The 19209-nt window shown below is 36.4% G+C and overlaps 1 protein-coding gene across 17 annotated transcripts in view; it reads left to right on the forward strand.

Moving 5' to 3' along the window:
- Window positions 1-19209, forward strand: part of CASK (calcium/calmodulin dependent serine protein kinase) — a 225904-nt gene that overhangs the window by 153888 nt on the left and 52807 nt on the right. For all 17 annotated transcript variants that reach the window (XM_074858493.1, XM_074858495.1, XM_074858498.1 and 14 more), the window contains one exon: window positions 7802-7923. In XM_074858493.1, coding sequence (XP_074714594.1) covers window positions 7802-7923 — 122 coding nt within the window. The remainder of the gene's footprint in view (window positions 1-7801; window positions 7924-19209) is intronic.

Consider the following 19209-nt stretch of genomic DNA (forward strand, 5'->3'; position numbering starts at 1 on the left):
TGAATTTTCTTGATCATTCTCTGTTGATGTGATACATGATATATGCATATGCGTTGTGTATATGCATACACCTGGTTTAAATAACTCCAATATGTGTCTCCTTAGTGAAGGAATATTATTGACATGTAGGGAGGAGGTTCTGCTGCAAGTTAGCTGCACACTTCGTGAGAGACTGAAAGTGCAAGCACTACTAAAGCCTGCAGACTATACTAGCTAGACAGAGGAGAGGATGTGAAATTCTAGACCCTTTGATACTAACAAATTCAGCATCTCTAAAATGCGAACTATAAAAAGTGGGTTTCTTCCTGCAGCATTTTAAGATTTGTAGGCTAACAGTTCTTCTTCCGTCCTAGGTCAGGGCAGCGAGACATATGTCCATGTCTCCATTTCTGATTGAAATCATGGGGGTTTTTGTTGTTGTTTGGTTCATTCTTTTGATCTTATAGGTTGTGGGGGATGTTGCCCCTTGTCCTCCTATTTCCCTGTCTCAGAAGGGCTGTCCAGTAATAAGAGAGTGAGAACTCAGTGGATTCTTATGTAAAAGCTTTGCAACGGTATTATTTTCATATAGTTGTAGGGAAAAGAGACCTCATGCAGAGCCGCTGCCACTGATTTTTGGTTTTTGTTTGTGCATAGAGACTTTATGCAGTAAACTTACTGCATAGTAGTAGATAGAGTAGTGCTGCCTTTGTACTGGTCAGAAGAGGTTTTCCATATATTTTTGCAATTAGGAAGAAAGTATCTAAGGAAGTGTAATAGTGAAGGACATTCATTCGTTAAAATATTTATTTGTTTAGTTGCATGTGAGTGTGCTACCTGTAAGGTGTGGGTCTGGTCTGAAAAACTACTGTCTCACTACGTATTTCTTACCACCACACTAGGCTGCCTTCTGTCATATTTGTGGCTAGTTGTACAGTGAGAGATAACTGGGAAAAGAAATTGGCAAACTTTGTGTAAAGGTCCCAAGTATGGAGACGGGAGAAAGCTGGAGACATGCATACACACAGCGCCGCTGTGTGTGTGAAATAAAACGATAGTTAGCTTCAAAATCAAGCATCAGTTTCTCCCCGCCCCCTTCCCTCTCTCTGCCCCACCTTCCCCCTCATCCCCCCCCCCCCCCTTTTTTTTTTTGTTTCCATATATAGTATTCTCTGCATTCCTTCTCCTGTTTAGGATCTCCTCTCCCCTCCCCTCCCTTTTTTTCTTTGTTTGCTCTTTTCCTCTTTCTCCCTATTTTTATCTCCTGCACCTATTTCCTTTAGTTTTCTTCTCTGGCTTTCACATGCCTTTCTTTCCCATCTTGTATTCCATAGTTGTTCTTTCCTTCTTTAATTTAGTTGTAAATCCCAATACCCTTCCATCACACCACCTGCCTTCTTTCTGCAGTTTCACTGTAGTCTCCATAAAGCTCAATTTTTCTAGTTCTCTCCCTAGACTCTTCCTGATTGTTACATATATTAAAAAAATATATATAGTGTGTGTGAATGTATATATATTATTACTGTCTTAATTGCTTCCCAGTAGCAGTCACAGAACTGTGTGCATGTAGGAGCTTATTTGTAAAGTCAGTGTCTAAACTTGGCTGTTTGGTTTTTCTCCAAGAAGGAAGAAGTCATTAAACACTATATAGCTCAAATTTGAGGAGGATAGAGTCCTTACTTGCCTTTCATTTTAATTACACTGTTATGTATATATGTGAAACATGTATCTCCCACCTTACTTTAAACTATTATAGGCATATGTATATACATGCTTTGACTGTCATCTGTCCTTGTGGAGGTAGTTGCTCTAGAATGCAGTGAACAGCAAACAGCGACAAATTACTGTGTGAGGTTAAGAGACATCTCAACTGCAGTGATTCTTGCAGATGTGGTTTAAAGTGATGAAGAGCATCTGGTACTCAGTTGGCTTTCTCCTAATCTAAGAAGTTATATCAGCACAAGTAGTGGAAAGGTCCCATCTCAGAAAGATTTTTTTTCTCATCTTTAATGGAAACAGTATATGTTTAGTATTTTCTTTACAGGACCAACAGCAAATAGAGGTGTTCTTTCTTATACATTTTTTACTTCTGTTCACTGCTACTAAGGCAAACCTGGCCTTTTATATGACAGGGCCATAGTATTTTATAATGATGCTGATATTGAGTCTAGACTTTTACGTTTTGCTGAAGTGAACAGTTTTAAATGTGTATGTGATCGTGATTTGAAAACCTCAGCTGACAGACACCCTATTTCCATGGCATTTTGATATAGTGCTTAATTACCTAATGTGTTAAACATTTATGACCTGTATTTTTAGGGTATCGTAATCAGATGCCAGCAAAACAAAACCACTGGAGGCAATGATTTATACAGTTATAACTAATTAGGTTGTTTAAAGGTATAAGTATCACAGGAGTCTTAAAGCAGAAGCAAAGAATCTTTGTTTTATTTGTCATATGTGAAAAATAAAAATAAAATCCATGAAACTTGAATCCCACATTACAGAGTAAAAATTATCTCATTGTCACTTCACCAGATGTGCTCTATCAGAATCTCACAGTATAAGATGTATAAGATTTTTTTTTCTGAAAGTAACTGCACTTTATAATAATGTCCATGCTTGTTTTTTATGAAATTCTATCCAGTGACTTCATTTAATGATTCTAATATCTGATCTCTAAAATCTAACAATTTCTGATGGGTTTTCTTCCATCCTTGCTGTATGTGCTAACCTCAGATCTCTTCATAAACAAAGTGAAATGTAAATCCTACCTTCTGAAATGCCTGTGCTTTGAGAGCCAGGATTGTTTTTCAATTTCATTTCCAGTGGCTACACACAAAAAGGCAACCAAGAGATGAAGTTGGGAGAAGTCAGCTTGTGTTGATTGTAGATCGACTGGCATAAGGACTGAAATGTGATATATAGAGAAATTGCAAATAGCAGCTAAGCTTTGGTTAGTCATTTAAAAACCACTGTAGAATCTTCGAGGCATAGTTACTTACGTATTTATATAACACAAAGAATGGTTGAAAAGCCAGTCCAAATTAAGGTAGTTTATAAGAATGAACAGGATTAAAATGGGTGGTCTGTGTCAGGAACTTAATTTCATACAGTTCTACAAATCTAAGGGGTTTAGATTTTGTCAGTGTCTCTTTAATAAAAATATACTATTATTATAATAGTTGTTATAAAGTCTTCTGCAGAGTCATTTCCTGGAATACTTGCAAAAAGGTCACTATAATAGTTTTGTATTTAAACAAGGTCAGGCATCCTCTAACAAGTTTTCATTGCTCAGGAAAGGGTTTATGACTGACCAAGACTTAAACGAGCATTTGTAATCTTCAATATTAAAAAACTAAAACGAAGAATTATTTTACCCTCTCTCAGAATGTATTTGTAGTCAGAATATAGTCTTTGTGTTTTGCAGCAAGATCTAAGTCTTTTTACCTAAACACTCTTTTAGTCATACATTGTCACAAATCAGTGCCACATGAAAAGAAGCTCATAATTGTCTGTACTGGCTGCTGCATAAGAGAGGAGGTCAGTTGTACCTGCCTGGTTTGCTGAGCCTTGGAAAAACAAACTTTTGGGGTGTTTTGTGGTGGAGACATATTGCTATTGGAGAACATGTATGCAATTTTTGGAACAGAATTTTACAGATTTCTTTTATTCTCTCCTATTCTGGGAAGAAGTAAGCAACTCCCACCTACCTCTAACATGCAGTTTCTCTAGCCAAACCACCCATTCCAGACTAGAATAGTTAGATGCCAGGATGTATTACCAGCACTCTATTTTACCAAAGCTTTGTCTGCTTGCAACTTGATGAACCAGTGTCCATACCAACTTAAGGTGGTATTAAGGGCACTATATGAGAACTACAAAGACTCCACAGATAGAATTCAGCGGTAAGAGAGAACTATTTCTGAATGGCCATCTGCATAAATGAGGTAACAGAACCTGCGGGAAATACCTATGACAACTTTGACTACACACTGGGTGAAGGAATAATCCCAAATTATTGCCTTATAAAGCAAATATGTCTTAACTGACAAATAATAGACCTGTCTCAGTAGGCAGAAAGCTACTCCATTCATCTCCATCTTCTTAGAAGCAATTTGGTATCATCCTTAGGAAGTCATTCCACTAACTATTAAAACATTTCATGTACTAGTACTGACTGCAGAAGACTGTCCTAAGCATTATTATTTTTTTTTAAACACAATGAGAGCCCATAGTTTTTGACTTTTCAGAGTGGTCATCCCCAAGGGAACTGTGACTAGTTGCAGCCATCCTTTCTTAGGTAGTCTTACGGGAATATGAGAAAGACAAGGTTGTCTGCCTGGCTCAGAATATCACTGCTCATTTCCACACTGAGAACATATGTGCAATTCCAGTAGGATCCACAGTTACCACAGTCTTCTCACAGAACCATGTTTGGTGCAGATTTTGTTACTATTACTGTGGAGAAGAGTCTTCTATTTGTATCACTGGAATTACAACCTTTCCTGCGCAATTGTATGTGTGGATATTTTTATAGTAACTTAAGGTGCAGAGTAAGATTCATCTCACCTAAGTGGTTGGGCCTGCTTGAAAGTTCTGTGGCAGTAAGCAGCATTTTCTAACAAAGTTTACTTTAGGGAGTCTTAAAAAACAAACTCACGCAGTCAAGTTAGTCAACTTCCTTTTTCTCCTGGCTTCTGTAGACCATGATAAATCTAAGCTTTTAGATTGTGTGACTGTATAATAACTCACTTAAGTTCCTCCTTTATTATCTATGCTGAGACTAAAATGGGTGCATTTGCAATGGATTAAATCCTATTTCTAGAGGATACAAGCTTTAATTATAAATACCAAGTGCTTTTACACGTTCCCCAAAGGTTAGAAATTTAGCTTAAATATGATAGAATGAATCTTTTTAAGGACAGGTCTGCTGTAAAAATAGGTCAATTTTATGTAGTATCTTCTACCCGAATTTAAAACTTTTCTGAAATGTACTCTTAGGCTTTTAACCAGATGTCTGTAACAGAGAGAGTTTTGCAGTTTGTAAAAATGCCTGTAGAATTGTTCTATCACTTTTTTATACATAACATGCTGTAAGTATATTGATACTATGACATTTTCTCATGCAGGTGCATGTTATTTCTAAATGTGTGAAAGACATGGCAGTAGATACAGCATAACACCGTAGGTAAAAAAAACATAAGTTAGAACTGTGGTTTTGAGGAATTAGCAAAATCACTGTCAGAACTTCTCATCAAATTTGTTAAGGATATTCTTCAAAACTTTCTTTCACAGCCATCTATTCAATGTGACCAATGGACAGGAGAAGAAAGACCTAATGAACAAAGCTTAATGTTTTGGAATTCCCACATATTCAAAAGGTTGTTGAGATGCAAATATTAAAAAATAGTAACTTTTATTTCTGCTTGAAAGACCTCAAAGTATTCCACAAAATAAAATTCTCAAAGTAAATAATACTGTCAAACAAATAATGTTGTGGTCCAGAACATGTAGTGTTTCACAATAATACAGCAGTGCAGACAACTTTGAACATATTTCTCATTGGTTCTGCTTCTGCCTCAAGTTTTAGTCATTATGAGTAACACTGAGCAGTATTAGAGACTCTTGAGATATCCGAGCCTCTGAAGTGAGTCTTCTCTTGAGTTTTCCTTTGGAGTAAACACTCCAAATACACAGAAAGGGCTTGGAGCCCAGAAAGCAAAGTTTTGCTAGAAAATAAAATAATTAATTTAAACTCCAAGCATGACAAGAATAGAAATAAAAGAGAATTCTAACAAATTTCCTTCTGCCAACCGCATCCTGGAAAGTCAAGCACTTTCCTTCAGGCTTGAAGATCTCCAAGTTCATCAACCTTTATCCTACATACTGAAAACGTTAAAAGAAACTCGACACAGTCCCTTTCGGGTCCCTAGGTAATGTTTTTCTTCCATGCCTTTGAGGCTTAGCTGTGATCTGTCCATGCTCTTACCAGCAGATTCGCAGTCCCTATATTTTCTCAGGTTCCGGGCTGTGTCTCCCAGCGTGGAAGCTGGGGCGCAGGCAGAGAAATATGGACAGTTCTTTTCAGCTGAGTATGCTTATGCATTATCAAAGGCGAAGCTGTTTTTACCTCTTCTTCAGTGCACCTGTCCCCATGCAATAAGGCAAGCCATTAGTTTTATTTGCTTACCGGCCACCACTCTTTTAAAGGAACATTACTTAAATTAATACATCAGTTGGAAATAAGTAGTCAGGCACATTTAATGGGAGAGGACTGAGAAATCTTATTGCTCCTGAGCCATGAGTTGTGAGGGGAATACTGTCATTCTTAACCTTGGTGTACAAGAAACTGTGAGGAGAATCCTAGGTTGAGATTTGTACTAAATGTGATGCAAGAGCTTCTAGACTTGTAACTTACTTGTCATTCTATGCCATGAGGTCACAAGTCTTGTATAGTAGTTGTTGTCTATTTTTTTAATGTTTATTCCAGTTTTTCAGGGTTTTCAGAAAAATAAGTGAATTTAGCTTGTTTTCTTGTGTGGTTAAGAGGGGGTTGGGTTTTTTGTTTTTGTTACATTCTGAAAATGTAATAGATTACAAAAGGGTTTGAGTTAAGGGAGGCTGGTAAGAATTGTTCGTACAGTGGAGGATGGAATTTCAAGAAATATAGTAATTTTTTAGATATTATCTATCTTGACAGAAGGACACTGGCAAATGAATAAGTAAACAGAATAAACACATTAAGGAGAAATTAGTGAAATACAGAATGTGTAGAATTCTGTATCCAGAACTAAGAATTTATTTATGAAAATGTGTTCAGCAGTTCACAGTCAGACACCAGCACTTTTGCAGACTAACACTGGATATGCTACCATCTTTCCAGATGCTTATACCACTATGGAAAAACTGAAGACATGGGCTGTTGGTGTTTAGTTAAGCCAGAGGTAGCATTCTAGTAATGCACACAAGTGGCAGCCACCACTGATACCTGATTTTTAAAACAAGTTGTTCCACAAGGAACCAATATGGGCTGGTTTACTGTGGATTTGTGTTGTGTTTCTGTGTCCTCCTCTGCTGTGAGTTCAACTCTCCTCATGGACTTTCACCTTCCCTAATGCCTCCTGTTTCTCCTTTTTTTTTCCCATATCCCAGACTTCTCTTTTCACCCTTATGCCATATAAAAATCATCCCCATCTTCCTGTGCCCCAAAACAATCCACTGGTCAAAAGGCAGCAAGTGCTATAACTGGGTCTGAGATAACCAGGCAAGCAGAACAAACAGAACAAAAAATAGAACTCATGTTACAGCCTTTTTTTCTCCACTGGAGGACACAGCAGTCAAGTCTTTCTCTCTCTTCCCTCCTCTATCCAGATGCTGATTTTAAAAGAATTTGCAAGAGTGTTAGCTATTTCAGATTTTTACTGATTTGGAATATGTATTTGAAATTGGCCAGCAGCTCAGAAAGTGAAAAAAGAGGAGGTTGGGGTGAGAATGGTGAGGGCAGACAGTTCAGCAGATAATCCAAGTAACTTCATAAGACATCGTTGAAAACGAGGCTAAAATAGAACAAAGCTAAACTTAATAAAAACAGGTTTTAACCTCTCTTCAGTTAAACCATTTCTTATGTATAATTACACTATACATGGGCACTGTTGATACACGTAAAGTTTATTCAATGAGTTTTCCTGTAAAAACTCCAGGTTTTTAAAGTTCCTGTTCCAGTTGTACCAGATGAAGTAAAAGTTTCCTTTTCCAAAGTTCAGTTTACCATGAGTCTTTGCTTTATTCTTTCTCTTTTTTTCTGTTTATTGCCCCATAGGAGCAGTCTCACAAGTGCTGGACAGCCTGGAAGAAATTCATGCACTTACAGACTGCAGCGAAAAAGACTTAGATTTTCTTCACAGTGTTTTTCAGGATCAGCATCTTCACACGCTACTAGATGTAAGTTTCTTGTGATAAACAATTTGAATGAGTTTCTGTATCTGTTGTTCATTGGATAATACTTTGTTTTATCCCGAATATATTCTCTTTTTTTGTTTCATACCAATACGAATTTATTTAGGTGTGGAATGTAAGAATCAACTAACACTTTGCACAAAAAATACATTTTAGGACTATACATACTGAATATTTTAGAATATGTAGGTGGTTCATGAGAGCTATTACTCCATTAGACAGCAGTGGGTGTTCTACAAAAAAATGTGCAAAAATTTCAGAGCCGGAGATACAGGTTCGTGCCTTTAGTAGCATTATCAGGATCTGGTTCCTGTTTCTTCACAGTCTATCTGTAAGCATAGTTCACTGTCTGGCTACATGTGCAGATCAACTGTGACATCAGATGGTTCATAGATTTTTTTTTTTTTTTCCTGAAAACAAAAGCACTCTTTTGCAAAAATAATTTTGAAAAGCAGATAGTCTGAGAGAAAAATGCTTGCACACTACTTAACTTTCAGTGCCTTGAGGACTTCCTGTTTTCAAAGTTTCTTGTTATCTTATCACATACAGAAATCCTGTTTATATTTCCCAATAGTTTCTTAAACAAGAAGTCCTAACAAGCAAATACATTGTACTTTCTCCAAAATTTTGTTAATTTGGGAAAACATACGTATAGTTTTGAGGTAGAAGTATTTGCTGAACTTTGAGCTTTGCAGAAACAAAGACCTTCAGCATCACTGCAGACTTACACTCCATTCCTCTCACTGAGTGCCAAGACCCTCACTGAAGGACAAATTCAAAAGCATATCATGCTGTCATTGATTTCTGTGCCTACACAGTATGGGGGTCTAAAATAAAGGTCAAAAAGAAGCAAAAAAAACATGCCCTGATTTTTTCTGCAATATATGGATACATCATGTTGAAGACAGAGGACATGCTTTCAAGCAAGACGAACTTTTCCTAAAGCAATCTACACATTCCACTGAGAAAAAAATCAAGATGGAACCAAATCCACAGAGGCACCAGCTATGTCCACATTAGCAAATACTACAACATAACAATAGCAGATCTGCAGAGCAAAGCAGTTGTCACTGAGGACCCAGTGTTGACAATTCTGTGTATTTTGAGGACTTTTACTTCATAGTAGCTATACTGCAGTCCTATGGACTGAATAACCACTGATAGGTGAACATCATCTTCTATTTTAGTGTCATTTAGAGTCAGTATGCTCTGGTAACACTGTACAATGAAAACTAAAGAATGATAGTGGTTGGACCATGGTTGGACTAGGTGATCTTCAAGGTCTTTTCCAACATAGATGATTCTGTGATAGGTGGGCATAATCAGAAGATCCATTTCAAAAATGCATTTCTGAATCAAACCAGAATGCTCATGTGACCATATAGATGATGACCATTTTATTGCTGTGTCTTAAATTTAACAGCTTGGATACCTCTGAATATCAGAAATCTAACAAGATGTCTGTGCTTTTTACCCAGTGAAAGACATGGAGGAATAGGAGTTATTCCAGCTATCTGATCTTCAGGTAGATGATCATGGTTGCAGAAACTTTAAAGAGTTTCTGGAAAATTGTTGAATGCTTTAGTTCCTATATGCAGCTTTTGCAGGGATATGATCTGAATATAAATGGTGCCATAGTTCCTTTGGTGTCCAAACTCTTTAAAATGTAGTAGATGATTTGTACACTTCTTACAATTTTTTTACTGATTAGTGGATAGCAGGCCACCCGGATTCTGTGCATCCTTCAAGTTTAAAGGATTCAAACCCACACATACTTCCCTCCGGAAGAGGACCCAGCTGCAGGGCCTGAACTGGCCTGTATGGGAACATAAGCCTTCTGGTAAAGCTTCTCCACAACATAGCTGCCCGTATGACTCAAGGAACCAGAGATAGTTAGCTGTTAAGTGATGAAGGCATTGCTCTGGCACAAGACTCTACAGTTCTAATCTTTGTTCTTGATAACTGTTTATGCATTTTACTTTAAACATTCATTGGATAAATTATATGAAGCATGCAGGAAGAAGGGATTAGGAGCTCCTGACTTTCCTGAATTGCATCTCGAACAACTCATCTTGCAATTTGCATTAAAATATGTTTGTCTAGCTTGTGTTCCAGATGCTTAAACTGCTCTCTTTATATTGCATGCTGCAGTATAGCAAGGTGATCAGATAATATGAATGAGAAATAAAGATCTGGACAGGAAAAGAATAACATGAGTATAATTAGAACCAAAACACTTGTGTCACTCATGCAGAAAGGTTTTAGATATGTATTGACAATTATTATGTTGTCATATAACTTCTTGGGCTTCAGTAAACCAGATGGCCTTAGTCCAAGTATTTTGCTGTATGACAGGTCTACCAGACATTAACTCTTCTGCAATGCTTTTACTTTTTCTGTTCTTTACAGTACCAGTCTGGTTCATAGTACTTCACTAATGATCCATTATTTCTGTAATGGTCTGCTGTAGCCTTTTAAACAAGAAAAAACTGCAGTGGATTCATACCATTTTGCCATTCTTTTATTTAAAAGTCATGGTTATTCTCTTAGACAGAAAGGAATACTTTTAAATGCACATTATAATAATATATTTGTGAGAACAGAATGCTATCAAAAAGCATTTTTGTTTTACTATGCTATGTGGAAGGGGGATGATAGAATCTTCCCACAGATACTTCGATGAAATAACACAGAATGAAATTCTAAAAAATTGCAGTGTCATGAAATACATATTTGAAAGACTAAAGCAAGTTACAGACAGTATTATTGTATCTTTTTTATTTCAGTAACTTGAATGTGGGAGATTGATTTCTGTTTACTCATTGATACTATTGCAGTTTCTCTCAGAATTCTGAAAAAATCATCTGTTGTACTTGGGTGAAGTTCTGTCAGGGAAGTTGTTTATTCCTCTCAGAGTATTTGGGGTTAATGAGGCCACCAGAACAGGTTACCTGTAAAGCATTCAATTCCACTAAGTAGGAATTTTCTAACCTGTTGTGAAGTAGTGGCTGTCACTTTGCATTAAAACTACTGTTCCTCTTCCTTGGCCTTTTTCCACAGTTAAACTTGTTCTCATGTTCCCACTCTTTCTCAAGAGTTATCCTTATTTTTAGATTAGGCACATGATGGTAGATTACTCCTGTGGCTGAAATACTTTGGTTTGCTTCTGAACTAACTTTTTCTGAAAGGAAAAAAAAGAAAGGACAATCTTTGTGTTAAGTATGCAAGTTACCCACATGTTGCTTTTTTCAGGTAATATAGATCACAAAATAGAAGTCTTCTTTCTCAGTAATTCATTAACTTAGGTGTTAGGACAGGCATCTCTGAAGGCCATAGAAGGCAAGGTTCCTATCATCCCATTGATTGTTTTTAATTGATTCATTTATGTATGTCTGTTTAGATAGCTATCTTAAGACTCTCTTCCACTATACTTGGGTGCCAAAGCTGTTCAAAACAAGGGGGAAAAAGGAGCCAACTACTTGCCAAGTAATTTATATTCACTCTGGGCCAAATCCTGCAATACACTAGCATATCCTGATGTGGGCTTATTGAATAGTTTCACTGTGTGATATTTTTTTTTCATAATTTTAAAGAATCCCTCTATTGTGTTGAGTGGTTTTTTCCTGTACAAAAGTTACACAATTCATTATTAAAAACTTAATTTTTTTTACTGGGGAGAGTAAAGAAAAGAGCCTTCTAGAATCAACCATTTAGAAATATTCACTACCTGAAAAAAATGTATTGTTTAATAATTGATCTTTCTTGTAAAGTAAAAGAGTAACTCTGGGTTGGACAGATTTTATTTTTTTCTTGATTCTGATAGAAATGAGATGGTCAAAATTTTGGTGAATGCTGTAGGTCATTCATGTGTGTGACTTAGAACTGTCTGGGTTTATGCCTATATAAAGCTTTATAGATTGTTTCATTCTGGTATCCAATTTAGAACATAAAGAATGTAATAAAGTTAAGTAAAAGATATAAATAACTTTATGGAGAAAGAGAGTTAAATTTAAGTAGTGAAGCAGCTTTTTATTACCACTGACAGATTTTTAAAACTCTTTATCAAATGCTTGAATTAAGTTTGTTGTTTTTTTTTTTTTTAATTGACTTTCATGAAAGAGACCCTGGGAGGCATTGCTGCCTTGTGTCAGCAGTACTGATAAAGAATTTGGAAATAAATGTGAAGAGGTTACTAATTTTGGAGGCATTAGTGTCTGGCTGTTTTCTGTATCATGACTAAAGATTTTACTTTAATGATTATTTGTTTTGAAAAGTATACTGGGCTTCAAGGCTGTGCCTAATGGGGAAGATCTTTACACATTATGTTTCATCTCTATCAGTGCATCAAAGGAAGCAAGGTTTGCTAAAAAGTAAAACCAGAAGCTGCTATTTTATGCAGCTGTCTATATTGAAGGAGACAATAGAAATCATTCTCCTATTGAGTCAAGTAGCTTGGTCACCTCTCCAGGGACGCTTTCTGTGGGTGATTCTGAATGCAGATGTCGTTCGATTTACAAGTGAGACTTTTGCTCAGCAGGCGAACAATATCAGCTTTTGTGTGACTGGGGCCTCTCTGTGCTACTGGCTTTGTCTGCGTCTGTCTGTCCTGAGTCACATAGTTCTCTAGGCTGATATCTTTTGGCTGTTAATTTAAGAAGTTCGTTACATTATTTTCACAGATGGAATTGTTAAGGTAAGTGTTGTTATATCTGCAAGTATATCTGGGATAGAAGTGTTATGAACTTTCTTAAAAGTTTACCTTTTGCTGGCATAACACATTACACAGGTACAGTTTTAACAAAATGAGATTAAATAAATTTTGGAGTAGCTATATGTATCATATCTATATGTGTAGCCACTTCTTCCCTTTAGAGTTTAATTTATATTCACAGTGCATATATTCAAGGCATACTGATTTTTCAAGAGAATCTTACTTCTGTGTCTGTTATCCTTTGCTGATAATGGTAATGTTTCAAAGGAACATGCATCCATGCATACTTCAGAGTTCCCTTAGTATTTCTTTTGAACTCAGTCATCCAAACAGATTTGGTTCTGAAGTCCAGACTTTTAAGGAAACATATTTTCTCTTTTGCTAGAATGAATGTTGTTGGGACCTCAGTTTAGCCTCTTACACGGTTGGTTAAAGTTTTCTGCTGGATTTGGTTTGGTTTGTTCTGTTTACCCTCTCAATCTTGGACTTTGGCATGATAAATTCGAACGTCTTTTGTGAAAGTAGCAGTTATTCAGCGGTGTCTAGCCGTGGCTGATACTATAGTTTTCTGTTTGAAAATGTTTTAAACTCTTCATACATTTATGCCTGATTTGCTCTTTTCTGAGCAAAATGTGTTAATTTAACAATTCTATTATAAACTTTGGAAAAAAACAAAGCAAGGGACAATTTGATTTCTATTTTCAGGACACTTTAATTTCCTTCTTCCTTTTTTTTCTTTCAAATCACAAATAGACTGGTGGAATATCTATCATATGATATAGGAAAGAAAATAAAACCAGCAGCTGTGTATAAAAAGCTTAAACATTTTCATGAATTATCTAATTTTTCTATGTTTTGATTTGAATAAGAATGGCTTTCTATGTGGGTCACATAGTATGGTTCAAGTTTTTTGGATCAACATTGGTCCTTACCCTCTTGAATACTGATTATGATAAAACTAATAAGTGGAACATATTTTAGTGAAACATGAATGTGTTTCTTTTGCAAAAAAGATCAGAAAGTGTATGTGTGCAAGATGACTTGCTAACTCCCTCAGAATGTGTTATGCTTATGTGAAATAATCCTTTCTCGTTTTTAAAACACCTTGTTTTCCTATTTTTAATTATCCTTTAATTGATATGTTTGTAAGAAAAAAGCAAATGGAAAGTATTTGTTAAAAAAAAAAAGAAAAAGAAACTATGTTGGCAGGAAAGCACCTTGCTATTTGGGGAATCAAATCTGGCTTTTATCCCAGTCCAGCAGAGGCAGCATGCTCAGTCCCAGGCAGTGGGAGGGACTGTCTCTCGTACTGCAATGGAAACTCCTTTCCCAAGTAATGTAGAAGGAACAATGACCAAGCCTTAGGGAGAGCTGTTTGAAGAATTCCTTCAGCAGGTGGGCTGGATCATCATCACCAGTGCAGTATGCTTTTTCTCTAAAAGGTAACTTCTCTGGAAGGCCATATCTGAAAGAACACTAAAAGCAGAGGCTATTGTAGAATTTCTTCTGCATTATTTCATAATCATTCTCTAAAATACCTTCCATTTTCAACTTCCTTTATATCTTTGCATGTCATTTTCTGTGTTCCTGGGATATGTAGATCACTGTGCTAGTCAGCATCATCTGATTGTATTCTTGTTCTTCCTGTTTCTGTGTCTTACAAATTTATATAGAGAATTTGTCTTACATTTAGTCTTCTAAGCAGAAAACAATTTTGTTCCATGTTTTTATAACATGTTATATAATATGACTGCATCTCTTAAACACAAGACTAATAAGAGCTAACAATAACTTTTATATTAAGATTAATTTTTGAGAAATTTATGTATCCGTCAGTTTCCAACAATGCAAAATTCTGCATTGGATTCCATGACACTGTGATAGTTGCTTTGTTGCTCTTAACCTGTTTTCTTTCTAACCAATATTCTGTCATTTCTGAGTATTTATAAGCATAGTACTGATGTGGTGATCAAGTGAAATTCAGCTTAATAAAGTATGTACTTTAAACGAGAATTTACTATTTAGCCTATTCCTCTTGGCCTAATGTCATCTTCCCTGTGTCAATGGTGTGTCATTTTTAGTGTCTGTGCAAGTGTGTGTGTGTCTGTGTGCACCAACATATCTTACTCCAAAAGCATAAATCCATAGACTCTTTTTTTTAGTATGTGGAACTAAAAATTCCCTTGATTACAGTGTATTTTCATGTTACTGGGCCATGATCTGTCAAAGAACCCTAGAATTGTATTCCTGGTCCTTGGAGAACATTTAATTAACTTCACTGATACTGTTTTGAGGTAAAGAGGATCATTTTCATATTTTACTTTCTACATTTTCTTTACTTCTTTTTATATTGAGTGTAGTTCAAGTTAGTTTCAGTTCCTTTTTAACCATAAGGGCTACCTGTTTGGGGTTTTATTCCTTATAAAACTTCAGATTCTCTGATTTATTATTTCTCCAGTAGCTTGAAACTTACTCTTGAGAAACGACAAAAATAAAAAATGCTACAGCTCCTGGGATACAGTCCACAAATCTTGAATAACACTTCTGCTTTGTTGGCGCTAGGAGCTTTCTTGAATATGGTATTTCAGTCTACGCTTAGTTTACATTAAAATACCCAAAGGTAATGTAGTAACAGCCCAGTAAGCTATGCTTCTATCTTTGAAGTCAGTCAGGTCTCACTGCCTTCTACTTCCAGTTATTCAAGTAGTTGGTTGGTACATGTTGGCTGTTCTTTGTGCTAATGAGCTCACTGCAGTATATTTTTTTTCTCAGTATGTCATTACAAAAAATTTACATGGATAGGGAGAAACAAAAATGGTTGTTAGTCCAACATTAGCACCTCCTAGTGGAAGATATGCTCAATGTCACAAAGTAGGTGAGAAGCTGTGTTCTTTGCCAATCCCCTGTAATCATTGTGGATTTAACTAGTTTTATATGGATTCTGTATCCCCTGGAATGAGGTTCGTGGTCATTAGCATCCTTTTCTTCAAGATGGTGATCTAGTCCTGACGAGTTAATTGGGAATGAAGTCTATTTAGGCTTAACCTGAGTCTGTAGTTCCTGCTATAGGTCATCAGTCCATATTGGAAGGGGAGGGAAAATGGGAGCAAAGTTTATTCTGTGGGGTGTATCAAGGTGTTGTCCATGTAACATGACTCTTTTTATAGTCCTTCCTGTGTTCAGGGATTAGTTTTCCCTGGTGCTTATAGAATCATATAATAATTTAGGTTGGAAAAGACATTTAAGGTCATTGAGTCCCAGCTGTTAACCTAGCACTGCCAAGTCCACCACTAAACCATGTCCCTAAGCACCACATCTACACATCTTTTAAATACCTCCACCGATGGTGACTCAACCACTTCCCTGGGCAGCCTGTTCCAATGCTTGACAACATTTTTGGTGAAGAAATTTTTCCTGATATCCAATCTAAACCTCCCTGGCACAACTTGAGGCCATTTTCTCTTGTCCTATCACTTGTTACCTTTCAGGAGGTTGTAGAGAGAGATAAGATCTCCCCTGAGCCTCCTTTTCTCCAGGCTAAACAACCCCAGTTCCCTCAGCCACTCCTCATAAGACTTGTGCTCCAGACCCTTCACCAGCTTTGTTGCCCTTCTTTGGACTCACTCACTCCAGCACCTCAATGTCTTTTATGCTTACTTTTACCTGATCAGCTGCTTGGTGTCATCTTTAAAAGGTGGTTGGTTTGCCTTGTTTTTGATAAGATCAGCTTCAATTAGATATCTGATACAGCAAAAAAATTAAGTGACTATATTATTGAAATAATGAGATTTTTGTGTCCTTGAAATTACAAATAGGTACTTGTGAAATAACGATCTCAGCCCATGTCTTTCACAACAGTACTACTGGTACATTCCAGAATGAGTGAGGTTTTTTTACTGGGACCATTGAATTTCATTGTGTTGATTTTTCTGACTGATGTTCTATTTTTCTTGGTGCTGCTATGTGCAAAGCATCTCTCATCCTAGTTTTACTTCTTTCATCTTTCCAAAAGAAGTTAAAACTTTTGCAATGTGAACAGAGAAAAATCTGGTTTATGACACAGGAATGGAGTTGAGACCCAAAAAAGAAAAAAAATGGCTGGAGGGACTTGTGGCAGAGAGTTCCTGAAATAGCAAAAGATTAGATGGCATACTGAAGACATATTGTGTGTATAGTGGAGGACTGAAGGGTACCCTGGATATCTCAGCTCATGGCAGCAGAAATTGAAGAGTTCTCACCTCCTTTGTGGAGGTAGGAAAACTTCTTAGTCAGTCTACTTAAATCTAAATAATTTTTTGTTTTTTCACTATGATTTTGAAGTGTAGCACATATTTATTCAAGATTATTCGGTCTCAGGCTTTGCTCCCCACACTTTCCAGTTTGAGAGAACATATGTTTACCTACATGTATCACATATGATCTAGAATTTTGCTAAATTGAAACCTCTTCCTCTTTGGCAAGCTGTGTAAATGTACTGTCTGGCATATCTTTTAACATCTCCTATCACTTGTTGAGCACTCCAGCTTCTACAGTCAATAGAATTTTTATGATGAGTATTAATGTGGGTTTTTCTTAAAATATTAGACAAATTACTAGATTAGAGTCCTAATTTATAATTAAATATAATGCTGTCAGATACTGGAGTCTGGTTTCATTATACATGAATGAGGCATTTAGTGGCACCTGAAATTAAATAGAAGGAAATAATGTCTTGTGTGATTTTGAGCAGTAATGTAACTGGTTATTATCAGTACTTCCGTGACACAAATTAAAAAAAAAATAAAAAACCCTATTTGTAAGTATGAAGCAAATCAAGAGGCACAACTTAAAAGGACGGTTGTGAAAAAAAAAAAATGCACATACCCTGCAGTTTATGTTGTAAGAATATAGTCCTTTCCTCAGCTCTTTTACCTCTGAAGTGTGAAGGCTTTTAATTTACAGAGTAAGTGCATAGCACATGGTAGTTTCTGCTAAAAAAGAATATATTGTACAGTAGAACTAAAATTTGTTCATTGCTTATGTATGCTGAAGGTAGAAAGTTAGACCCTTGCAAAGAAATAGAACATACAAGTCAGATATTACTGAACATCTTGACACTTGACCATGTGGTCTGAACCAGTATAAGCATAAGTGTGTCTTTGAATCTGCTTTTAACTATATCAGTTTAAAAAATAAAATTAGATCAAAGATTGCTTTAGAACAAACTGTGAAAATATTTAATGTTTTATGACGGTAAAAAACAGCGTGCCATGTAATACACGTAAGTAGAAATAGTTCCTTTATCATTTTAAAAGCTAAAATTGCTGCTTGTCCAAACTAGCAGTATAAGAACTACAGTTTAAAAATGGTTACACCTACATATGTAAGCACAGAGGATTTAGTGTATGAAGCTGCACAGATTTGTATAGTCTTAGTTTCAGATTGAACTGTGTGTGATTTCCCCACAGTTCATGACTGCCTGCAGTTTCACTACAGGATTGTAACCTATTCAGAGAATTTAAACTTTGACACATTTTCACTTTTTTAAAGTTTTGATCAAAAGATAGATACAGCAGATACTCCAACTTTAGCTACATAATAGAACGGAAAATTTTTTCAGTGCTCTATACCTTAGCCTTCTAGTTCCCCTGGTGTTTCCGAGCATAGAAAATATGTCAATGCAAGATTTAGATTATAAAATACTGAGTGGTAACTTATGTAATGCCACTTGGCATCTTTGCCTATTGCCAACAGTGACAAAGGGCTGTATGCTTTCCTTCCAGCTGTCATGTAACCTGCCAACAGACCCTGTCAAGGCAATGAGGAGATTTTCTTTCAGGGTTCCTTTTTACCCCTTGGATTACTATGAAAGCAGTGCATACATGGTCCTTTGCTGTGCATTTCTTAGGGGTTGGGGGGATGTGTTTTCTTTCTGAGAGGAAGCCTACATTCATTTCAGGGTTTCACCTTAATAAAATAGATGCTGTATCTGTCACCTTCTGTCCTTTAATTTATATTCATCCTCCCTTGATCGTTTGTGCTTTACTAAGCTGCTGTTCTGGCAACTCAGTAGGACCGCATCTGACAGGCAGTGTTTGTTGTCATGTATAGAACACTGAAGGGTCAAGGAATTTTGTTCTAGCAGTTCTTGAAGTAGATCAGTTAATGTATTTCCTCCTCCTCCAGTAGTAAGGCATTGACCACTAAGAAACATGTGGTATCATCTGCATGCATCAGAAATGTGGTCATTAACAACCTGCTACATGTATTAAATATTTTCCAGCTGGCATTAACTTCATTGGCATGTCAGTTTTGCATGGTCAGAATTTCAGCTTTTGTCTATGCAATACAATGAAATTTGTCATTCTTTCTCTCTAGAAGACAATTGTTTGCCAATTGTGTGCAAGTGGGAACTGAACTAATATACAGAGAAAAATGTTTTGCCCAGTTTGGTTAAGTTTCCTTCCCTTTCTTCTTCCCCCCAAAAGTTAAGTTCTTGATTTAAAACAAAACAAGTGAAGAAGCCCAAATGTGGAGTGATCCCAAAAAAAGGAAGCAGCTTGGAGGCAAAGTTGAAATTC

This window comes from Strix uralensis, chromosome 2, assembly GCF_047716275.1.
Source record: "Strix uralensis isolate ZFMK-TIS-50842 chromosome 2, bStrUra1, whole genome shotgun sequence".
NCBI classification, from domain to species: domain Eukaryota; kingdom Metazoa; phylum Chordata; class Aves; order Strigiformes; family Strigidae; genus Strix; species Strix uralensis.